General features: G+C 37.6%; 1 protein-coding gene across 2 annotated transcripts in view; it reads right to left on the minus strand.

Moving 5' to 3' along the window:
- The window catches only part of KPNA1 (karyopherin subunit alpha 1), a 58539-nt gene that overhangs the window by 45405 nt on the left and 1491 nt on the right, over positions 1–11643 (minus strand). For both annotated transcript variants that reach the window (XM_053936607.1, XM_053936608.1), the window contains exon 2: positions 259–392. In XM_053936607.1, coding sequence (XP_053792582.1) covers positions 259–387 — 129 coding nt within the window. In that variant the 5' untranslated portion in view covers positions 388–392. The remainder of the gene's footprint in view (positions 1–258; positions 393–11643) is intronic.

Below are 11643 nucleotides of genomic sequence, written 5' to 3' on the forward strand. Positions count from 1 at the left end.
TCAGACAGTTTTGTTCAAACCCTCAAGCTGCTCTGGCCAATGTTACACTTGAGTGAATGAGGAGCACTCACTCTATGTCTTGTAGAGCCTGCAGAAGAAGCAGTGAAGTGTGCAAGTGATTCTGATTTCAGACTGACTGTGTATGAATTTGGAGGGCAGGAACAAGTAAGAAGGGGTTTGAGAGAAGCAGAGAGTCAGAGACACTGCAAGACAGGACTGTTTAAGGACTGGTCACAGATATCTCATGCTGTGCATTACCTGCTCCTCTCTCTTTTGCTTCCGTAGCTGAAGACCTTCTTCCTCCCGCCTGCGACGCATCTCGTCAGGGTTTAGAGATTTGTTCTTGTAGCTCTTCAGCCGGAAATTCTCTTTTCCTGAGGTCGTCATGATTCCTTCACAATGCAATTTAAAAAAGAAGACAAAATTACTCTTCAACAACACATCATTTTATATCATGTCCACTCGTTAAACTCTGTAGCCGTGAACATCCAGCCATTGCCCCCCTATATTCCATCACCTAACTTCTAATAAAATTTAGAAGGTGGAAAGTAAAATTTCACAGAATTGTCACTTTGGTGTGTCAGTTCCTTACATCAGTCCAACAAACTTTTATTTTATCACTTTGAGGCATCAGAGAGTAAGTAAAATATTTTACTAAGAACTAAGGTCTATAAGGCAGAGTATATAGCCTGGGCTAAAAAGAAAACTATACTAAAAAATTTTAACATTGCTCCACACAGAGATTTAGCCAAATTACATACTCCTGTTTTTACTCAAGAGTGAAGATGTCTTAGCTGCTTTTTAGCTTAATTTACTTTGCATGTCAGTACAGGGGCTTTTTTTTTGCACTTCATATCCAACATTTTAAGTTAATTCAACACAATCCTGTTGAAGAAACCCTGTGTTCTTTCTATCCAGACAAAGCCTACAAGGAAATTGAAATGAAAAGAAAAATTTTAGGTGAAGGTGGTTTAACCATAGAAAATGCTCAGTCCTGAAAAGAAAGCAGTGCTATTGTTCCCCTCCTCCCCACCCCCAATCCCTAATCCTGCCACTGTTTATGCAGAGGGGCCTTTTTTCAGTCTGTGATTTCCATCTGCCTTACGTAACTCAGTGGGTCAGCATTTATAGCTGCCCATGATGTTTTGCATATGTACAACACCACACTTTGAAGTCACTTAGCATAAAGCAGTAGGTGGAGAACTGTGTGGAAAGAACTCATTCCCCTGAAAGCAATGGGTGTGGATCAGGTCTCTACTCTTAGTGCTCCATTCTGCTGCTACTTCTCTCCTTACATCATCCCTTTAAATCCAAAAGAGTTTGGGAATCAAATTCTCAGCACGTCAGTGTTTCCACGCATCTTCACGGAGATGCAGAGACTCCAACATATTGTAAATCCTGCAACCCAGAATTTAGGAAGAGGCATTATATAAAAAGTAAATCTACAGGACTTTTAAAGTTCTCTTTCAAATGCTCTAATGTGTTGTATTAAATAAGCTACCTACCTCAAATTCCATAAGCACAGAATCACCAGATGATAAATGATCTCCTGTGCATTTTCAACTTTAAAATGAAGCAACATGAGTCTGTACAGATTCTCAACAGCTTAGGTTTCCTCTTTAAAATGCATCAAATGTATACTGAGTCTACTCTAACAACTCTTCTTTCGGTTAGCACAAGGAGTTTTAAGAGAATAATAATAAAAAAAAATACTCAAATAAGCTTCTTGTTAGAGCCTCTTTTCAAGTTGCTACTACCTGACAACCATTTATAAGAATTCTGACGATCAGAACTGACTTTCACAGAAAGTGGACAGAATTCCACAGAAATTTTGGACATCACTTCAAGTGTTACTGTATTCTGACAACTGAGAAAAAACTGTTCAGGGACTCAGAACTACTACATTGATTGCCAGTCAGTCACAGATTGCACCAAATGCAACATTAAAAACCTGAGTATATAGGTAAGCAATTCAGCAGCCTAATTTTGCTAAAAAGGCTCTCCTGAAATGGCCTTTTTTTCTAATAGAGGTACAACAAAAAGATAAATCTCACAGCGCCAGAAGTTCCCTACATCTTTCTTAACAGCTTTGAGACCCATTTCTTCATGTGTTTACACATTTGAGCTTCAAGTGTTCTTGCTTCTTACAGTATGCTTGGCAATTATATGTTCTTCACATTTTTAATTTAAGTGACTACTACCTGTATATTAAACACACATACTATTTGAATAAGCCTGGGATTTTAACTGTAGAAAGAAGTTCAGTCAACAAACACTCAGAATTTCTTTCATTCCTAAAATATTTTGAACGAAGTATTTTATATATTTTAGAATAAACAAGTTGAATTCAAACACCAGGTGGACAACCATGAGCTAGAAGGACATTCCTAACAAGAAAATGGCATTGCAGACACTCTGATCATTCTGTCCCTGACCATGAATAAACACAGGCATACACTACAGCCCAGATAACATCTCAGGCCTTCCATAGTGTTACTAATAATTCTCCATTTTTGTCTGAAGTCTGTCTTCTCCAAATCATAAGACAGTATTTGCCTTTGTTTGGGATTTCAGGACTCTGATAACTCCTTTGATAAAGGAGTGTCCTGTGATCATTTCATACCTTCACTTTCAATACCTACAAGTTCTTAATTTAATTGAATTCTTGACAGGGAACATCTTCATCCCTTAAATACTGAATTTAATCTAATTTCTATTATGGAGCCTCTATATAATGTTCCAATGTTTCTGAACCTCAATGACACAACCAACTTCATCATAAGTAGGTTTCCTTAAGTGTATTCTTCCTTAGTGTACTTATTAATCTCGTTTCCCTCCCAGTTAGCATACTGATTTTCTTTCAATTAATTTTGCTTCTGTCTTTAAGGTAATAATTTCTATTTTCCTCTCAGAGTTCTCTTAGCCCCTCCTGTTGTACCCTAAATCATTGTTTCACTTATTGAAAATACAGGTACAGGATTCACTTGAATTCTTTCTCTGACTTTACTGCAAGCCCTCTACCCAACAGCTTCACAGGTATTATCTTTCTTACACCGTCTACAAGCTGTAGCTGCAGGTTTTGGTTATGCTTATTTCTGATTTTCAAGACAGCTTACTTGGCTGACTAACCCCTTCCTCTACTTCATGAGCAAACTGTACACTTAAAATCCTTTCGAAATAGTATATTGTCTTTTACCTGGGAGTACAAATACCAACCACCAAATGACTGGGAAGAGAGTTTCTTTTATTAAAGGTGAAAAGATTAAACTCTTCATCACTGAGAAGTTACCAATCCAACTAGAGATGGATTCAATACCTTATTTCATACTAGGCCATCATTGGTAGTAAATAAAATCCCAGGACATAGCCACATACTTATTTTATACACCTGTCTAATCTCTATAACTGTTAAACCCATAGTTATTTTCTATATGTAGTTCTTATATTCTGAACGTATCTTAAAATCAATTCTTTCTTTAACATTCTTTTACTGGTTTCCTGACCACTGGTGAAAAATTCAACGAGTGCATCAAGGATTCCATCCAGCCCAACACATACTGACAGCATCTTTGGACATATTCAAATGTGTGAGCACATTATGGCTTTTTAGGACTAAAAATGCAACAACTCTATGTTAGTTGTTACAGTCATCCAAGGATTGTTTGCTATAAATCTCCTCATCCATTTCTGAGGATGTAACTTTTTCCCCAGACTAAACCACAGAAGCAAAACAACTTCAAATTGTCTCTCTGGTCTTCAGCAGCTTTGGTGTGACTTAGCTGAAAATCCTTCTGTGGTTACTTCAAGTTCACCCTTGCAGCAAATAGCAAACCCTGGATCTTCTCTGCATTGTCAAAATTAACGCTACTTCTGGAGAAAATCTGTGGTGGTTGTCATGGAAATGTTCTACCCATCTTTTCTTTCCTAAAGATAGCACGGCATTGTCCACATTTTTTGATACTCCTGGCTACAGATAAAAACCTCTGGAGACCCAGTAATGAATTTTCATGTTGTTCATATTCATTTTCATATTTCTTGGGCTTTTGTGCAACAGCACTCAAGCTCCATATGACACTTTCTCCTTCTCATTTTGTCTGCATAAAAACAAATTTTAACAAAATTAAACCCACTATTCCTGGATGTCTGCACTTCCATAGGGCAAACATGATCCCAAATTTTTTTGCTGATTAAGACAAGAATTGTACTGAATGTACACGTCTTTAGGGAAATAAGAAGTTCTGCATTTCTCCTTGCTCATCAAGTCAAAGAAACTCTGAAGCACTGGGAAATACAGAGTCACTTACTGCCATGACCTACCTTGTCCCAAGCAATCAGCTAGATAGGAATAAAAATTAACTCCCTGCCTTCTTAAATCAGCTATCACTGTCACTAGACTTAAGGGCTTTGCCAGAAGAAAAACCTTGTGACTAATACTCTTGGATATTCCACATGTCAGAGGTACCAAGATGTAAAAATAAAGCCCTTATAAATCAAGAACTGTATAATTATATATATGTATAAATTCCATATTTTTTATTAATGTAATAGCATATATGTACCATGTATACATAATGAAAATAAGATTACCAAATCCTGATATTAAGGACTACTAGAGACAGACTTTCCTTCTTTGGAAATAGGGGCAAGAATATGAAAAAATGTAAAAAAAAAAAAATGTGTTTCAGAAGTGTAGATCTGTATGTGACATTCTACCTCACAATGGGAATAGGTCAGAAGGGGAAGACTTGAAAATTAAGGCAGAATAGGAGTTTGAAGAGAAACAGCGTGATAAAAAAATTATCAAAATACCCGTGATTTGCCATACTATGAGTGTACATTTCCTATCTGAGAAGGAGATAGGAAGGAGTCACTGGAGGCAGACTTGGGAGTTCTGCCGTGCTGTCACACTGCTGTCTCTCCTTTAGACTGCTGCGAGAGAGACACAGAAAAGATACAGGAGGCACCACCAGTCCTGAAAGGACAACTCGTGTTAGAAATGGCACTGTCAAGCAGTGAAAGAAGCTGGAATTATTCAAAGGAAGAAATGCACAAAAGCTTTACTTCCAAGGAGATTGTAGTTTGTTTACCGGCTCTGCCACGAGATTCTACATGTCCTAGAGATGAAGTTTCCTCACAATCACACTTCTTGACATCAAGCCAAGTACCTACAGCACAGCCTGGACAGATGTTTGAGCAATTCACTGAGCTCTGGTTACAGGATACATCACCTTCCGACACTCTTCAGTGTGAGACTAGAAAACCTATCCAATTGAAAAAGCCAACCTGAAAGCAACACTTGGTCATTCATTGCTCTCAGCAACACAATCTCAAAAAAAAATAAAATCAGTATTTTGGCCACAAATGTATCTGGATTTTTTTCCCTATGAAGTGTAGATTTTGGAAAGTCCTTCTGATTTGCTTTTTGGTAATTCACAGGCAACGAGTCAAGATGCTAACAGAAGTATTTAAATCTTGGGGAAGTAAATGGTCAGCTTTATTGGAGAGGACAGACAAAAACCCTTCCTAATAAAACCACGAATAATAGAGGGCACAGAATGTTAAAAATATCACCTGGGATTAATGCTATTTCCCTGGGAAAACTTCTAGAGTAAAATCCTACATTTGGCATCATCCTACAGAGATGAAAACACATCCACCAAGTCTCTATACTGTTGACAGTGTTATCTGAGGAAAAAAAAGAAAAATAAAGGAAATCAACAGATTGACTTCTCTCTTCACTGCTGTCTCCTGTTTTTCAAAAGCCAGCTCAGCCAGATAAACACTATGATGAGGTTGTACCACCTTCTAATGAAAAATTATTTGACAAACCATACTGGCTTATAGGGGTCTGTGGGTATGCCCATCAGAAGGAGCACCCATATCATCTGAGGGACAGGGGTTTTACTTTCTCTCTGTCCTCAGACTCTTGTAAAGCTCAGGACATCTACAGGAAAGGATATTTAATCATCTCAACTACAAAAAGCTATTGTTCAAGCAAAGCACAGCCAATTTCCCAGATTTCTGCCTACCTCTCTTTAGCTGTAAAAGAGGATTGGGAAACACATCTCACAGTCACTATAAAATCAGCGGTTACAGCATCTGTAAAGACCTGTAGAGTAAGTTTTACTCCAGCCCTAACAAGGAAACAAAACAATCCTGTGAATTTCATTTTCTGTGGTTAATGAAAGCTGCAACAGCCGAGCAGCAGGGATCCACACTCCTAGGGCAACCAGCATACAAGAACAATGGAGAACAAAAAGGAACCATCACCGTCTGCTATCCAGAAGGCCAGAAGATTAAAGGAGCTTCAAATGTAACATAAGAATGGTAGTCAAACATGAATAGAATGTATAGCCTTGAAACAGGGTTCAGACTTTAAGAGACTTTCTGTTAAAAACTGGAATTAAGAAGTGGAACTGCTGCCCATTTCCATATCTTTCAAATCTGCTTTATTTTGCAGGCTTCCTAGTCCTCTTAGGGCTTTTCCCTGCCCAGTGGTAAGCCTTAATTCACAATTGTTTTTGTTCTAGCACTTTTATAACCATGTGAAATAGCAAAACAAGTACTAACCCACCTAACCTATGGCTAATTTGGCATGTTCTAGCTCTAGACCACTTGGCAAGTTGCACTAGTTCTTGTTTAAAAATAAGAATAACCTTAAAATAATTAATACAAGACCTAAAAGACAAACAACATTGCACAACATGGAATGTGATATTACAGACAAATTACAAACTTTAATATTGCTCAAAGGCAAAAAAAAAGGAGGGGGGAATACATTGTGTGCTATCTGAACAATGTTGAGACACCTCCGTCAAATCTGCAGGGATGTCACATCGTCACACTTCAACACCTCATCCTTTCTCACAAACAAACACAAAAAAGGGCTGAAAAGTTGGCTAAAATAACGACAAACAACTACCACATCAAAGGCATTTCTGCAAAAGTACTGATCTTGAAGTGTACATTGATTTTATGTCCAGGTAACATTCAGAAAGATCTTCTGTCCTTACAAAAAAAGTATCTACTTTTTAAGAGATGTACTTAAAAGCAGGCTAACACCAGCTTGCCAAGCTCCTGATTTTTACACTTAAAAAAAAAAGCCACAGGGGGGAAAAAAAAAAATCAAGGCAGTCTATTTCTGGTTGCATAAAGAAACCAACCACTAACAGAAACAGAATTACTTGAAACTTGGTGCTACCTCAGACATATCGGGCACATCAGTCCTGTTTTACTAGTTAAACCCACTGATAGCCACAGAGCTGGACACCTAATTTTTAAAAGTTTGATGACTGTGTGCCTTTTTTTCCTCTTTTTTGAAGAAACATTGCTGAACAGATTAAGAAGTAATGCTTTTACAAGGTTTATTGGAAAACCGTTTTAGCAAGGGGACATGCACAATAGAAGATTATATACAGTGGATCTAGCACTTCACTATAGATTTACTACCATGAAGATATTTACAAGATGTTTTGAGTTTCATTTCTAAAAGGCCGATTTTGACTTAACAAGGCAGCAGATACAGTTTTCAAAGTTCCAGAAAGCTTTTAATTTGAGTGGGAAGGCAAAAAAACTGACTGTCAAAGCCAGGTCAATTCCAAATGAAAACATCTTCAAATTTGTTAACTAAAACTTTCTGACTTGACTTGAAAACACAAAATTCCTTTACTGCGTTCAAAGACACTGCAGTGCAATAAATCTGTTTAAATTTTAAAAATCTCACCTTCATTTCTATAGCCCCACAGCCCACAATCAACCTGAAACCAAAACGTCCCACAAGTCATAACACAAAGCAGCAAGTGATGGGGAATTAAACTATTCAGCCACACAGGATTATACCAACATTAAAAAAAAACCCTCATGTTAATGTACCCATCCACATGAAACAACAGAAGTGATTATTCCTGTGTGCAAAATAAAAATGTAATCCGTTTTTCTTTTAAAAAGGAGATACATTTGTATTTTGATCAAGATTACAGAACACCCTCCCTGCACTCATTATGTGTTTTCTGTAAGGTCATATTTAAAAGAGGGACTGCTTGAAAAACCACATTTGACAGTCATTTGTCAGAAAAAAAAATCACCCTAACATTTCCAAAATCCTAACTTGCCCTAAACATTATTTATGAATGAACAAGAGTGCACCTTTCAGAATTTCACACCATGAAAAGAAGAAATCTCTGACAGTTTAAAACAAATTAGGTTAAAAATAAACTAAATTAATAATTAAGTTGACTTTGTAGTTTCAAGCAGCTTTTGTTTAGGGTTGGAAATATCAGAAGGCACCAAAAGCAAAGCTACCTCATGCTTCCCATGATGACAAATGTGCCTGTGACAATTGTATTATTTGCTGTGACTAAGCACTATGGAAGATACGTGTGCAAACCCACAAAATAACAGTAAGTCAAAATTCTACTGATTTCATCCTAGCTTTGGACATCAGCAATGAAAGAGTCACACAGCACTGAGGTATCAGCCACATCAAGCCAAAACCTACAGGCACTTCAAAGCTTAGTTACACTCACTCTGCCTCCCTAATCCCATTTACACCCAACACCCTTTCTACCAAAAGCTCCTGAATCCAACTAACAGCACATTCAGAGACAGGTTTTTTTTTCTGATAAATTACCAATACAAAAAAAGGTAGAATAAGAACACTTAGGCAGTTGAAGAAAGGATCATGTGGAAACTCTACAAAGAATCCCTGTGTCTTTAAAGAGGCAATCTCACCCTACTTCAGACAAAAACCACAACAACTTAATGTTAATCACAGCATTATTATTGGACTTCACTTACAGATACTTACAGTTTGTGATCCAATAATAGGCAGCTTGTTTGCCAAAATGACATTTTCATAATTCAACAGGTGAATTTGCTTTCAAGTGTTACCTTAGCACGAAATTTGGTAGGCTTACAAAGCCTTGTTTGGAGATATGTTCAGGATGTTTAGCCACAGGGTATTTAATTCATGGCTTTAGAAGCAGCGCATCACTTACATATAATCTCAACTTCATATAAAATAAAGATATGTGTGTGTCAAACCAGTTGGTATCTCACAGAACATATGAATCCTCCTGCTGAGCCTGACAAGCACTCTGAACTACCAACAAAAACAGAAAAAAAGAGAAAATAAATACTCTGGATCACAAGGAAGCTGTCAGCAGCAGGTGGCTGGTTAAATCTTATGTCACACTCTGGAAGCCCAAAGTCCATAACTCCCCACACACATCCAGGAACAGACGTATTTCTTTCAGTTCCAATGAGTTTTAGCATCTGTCTCCTTATGATACAAAGCAATAATTATGTTTCAAGAAAGTGTTCACATTATTCCAAACCAAATTTTTTCTGTCACTGAACTCCATTTATTCCTGTCTAACATGACCAGACCAGCAGAAGTGACCCTGTGATGTGCAGTCTACCACAACTTTCTAACACTTCTTCATACCTTCCTGCTACTAACATCCTTTTTAAATCAATTCTGGTGAAAGGAAATTTACTGTCACCTGTCTTAGACTACCTCTACTTTTCATCCTCAAAATGAATTATTAAGTCTGCACAATGTTTAATGCAATTCAAGACATTCAGGAGGTGGCATAATATCATTTCCAGTCCTACTGATCTATAGATTTTATATTCAGTAGAGGTTTTGAGAGTGTTTAGCTTAAAATTACCTCTTCTGTTTTTTCAGAGTCCCTTTACATTGTCCACAATAATTTAAAAGTACTGATATTTCTACAGGCCTTGCATTCTACTGCTGGCATTTTCTATCTTGAAAACTCCACATTTGTTCTTGGAAATAACATATATATACATATAATAATCCACTCACTTGCTTAACAGACATTAAAAACTGTAACAGATGAGGGTTCTTTTTCCTTCAGAGCAGAAAAAAAGCTGACTTGCTATCATAATGCTGTCTCTATTCCCTGTAATTTACACCAGCATTTCTTTATTAGTATTATTATATTATTTAAACAAGTACATTCATTATGCTTTTGTCCCTTAGTATGAAGCTGAGTAATTTTTCTATCAGTTCAGCTTCCACTTGTTCTCTCAAAAAGAGGTGGTCTGGTCTTTCTAACTTGTTTGTCCATTACATCACTCCAGAACCTCCTGCACAGATATTTCAGCCTCTCAGAATATTTCATCAAGTGTGTAATTCCTTTAATGTCTTTTATTTTACTTAACTTACTCACAGCCTACTAGGCTCGCTCACTATTCCCTTTGGACTTCAGAAGTATTTGCTGCTGCCCTTCTATTTCTCTTATGTTTCAAATTAACATTAAAGCCCCTAGCCCTAAATCACATCACACTTTTTTTTTTTATGTGCTATATTTTGGAAAAACTTGATTTCAGTTTTTCAGGGAGGCACTAGTTCACATCCATTACCTTCTTGCCATAAAACTTATATTTTGCAACTTAAGAACTTGTTTAGTTGCCTTTAAAGTTACACGTTTATTTTGTGTACTTAAAGATAGAAATTAAGCCCCCTCAATAACTTGTGGAACACTTCAGAAGAAAAAATTCACAACCCCATGGAGGGACAAACAGAAAGATTTTAAAGCAAGCCTGGAGAAACAGGACCGTAAAAGAAAGACAGAAGGAGACAGGCAAGGAAGGAAAGGCAAGGAAGGAAAGGCAAGGAAGGAAAGGCAAGGAAGGAAAGGCAAGGAAGGAAAGGCAAGGAAGGAAAGGCAAGGAAGGAAAGGCAAGGAAGGAAAGGCAAGGAAGGAAAGGCAAGGAAGGAAAGGCAAGGAAGGAAAGGCAAAGAAGGAAAGGCAAGGAAGGAAAGGCAAGGAAGGAAAGGCAAGGAAGGAAAGGCAAGGAAGGAAAGAAAAGAGCACTGTATAGAAACACCAAAGCTGAAATAAGACTACCAAATAACCTGTTTAAATAAACATTTACACTTAGAACTTTCTATAAAGAACATTTCAGAAACTGCCACAACTGACTATAGGCCTTTTTAGTTCTCGTGATGACTTGGGCCAGTGCTGCTGCCATGGGCTGTTGCTGCCTTTCCCTTTCCAAATGGACTAAACCGGGACTTCTCCAGGAGCCAGCACTCAGCTGAATATAGAGGACCACATGAGCATGCCAGCTCTGAAGTCATCAACACAGAGAACACAACACTGGAAAAAATCAGCACATGGCACACTGACAGCAAGAGGTGAACACCCTGGTACAGTGTCAGAGCAAGAGACCGGATGTAACAAAGACTCTGCTTTGAAGTTGGGGGCTCAGTGGGGGAATGCTAAGCCCCCCAAAACAGTCATATCTCTCAGAAGTGAAGCATCACTGAATCTGTTTAAAAGACTGTGACAAGAAAATCCACGCTGAGAAAAACCTCTGCCTCATGTGTCACCTTGAGTTACCATGCCTCAAGCTACGATTCATTTCCCCCGTGCCTATGGGTATGTCAAAGGGTAATTAAAAGGTGCAACCACAGTTCAAGTAGAAACTTCAAAACTTGTTTTGAATGAGTTAGTTCATATGTCAATGCAGGTGGTAACACTGAAAGGAGAACACGATGAAGTTACAATAAAAACAAGGCCAAATACACAAAAGATGAGCTTATTAATTTACACAGTGCTTCATTAACTATTCTACTCTAACTACTAACTGCCAGAGGTATATACAAAATAG

The sequence above is a fragment of the Vidua chalybeata genome, chromosome 2, assembly GCF_026979565.1.
Source record: "Vidua chalybeata isolate OUT-0048 chromosome 2, bVidCha1 merged haplotype, whole genome shotgun sequence".
Taxonomy (NCBI): domain Eukaryota; kingdom Metazoa; phylum Chordata; class Aves; order Passeriformes; family Viduidae; genus Vidua; species Vidua chalybeata.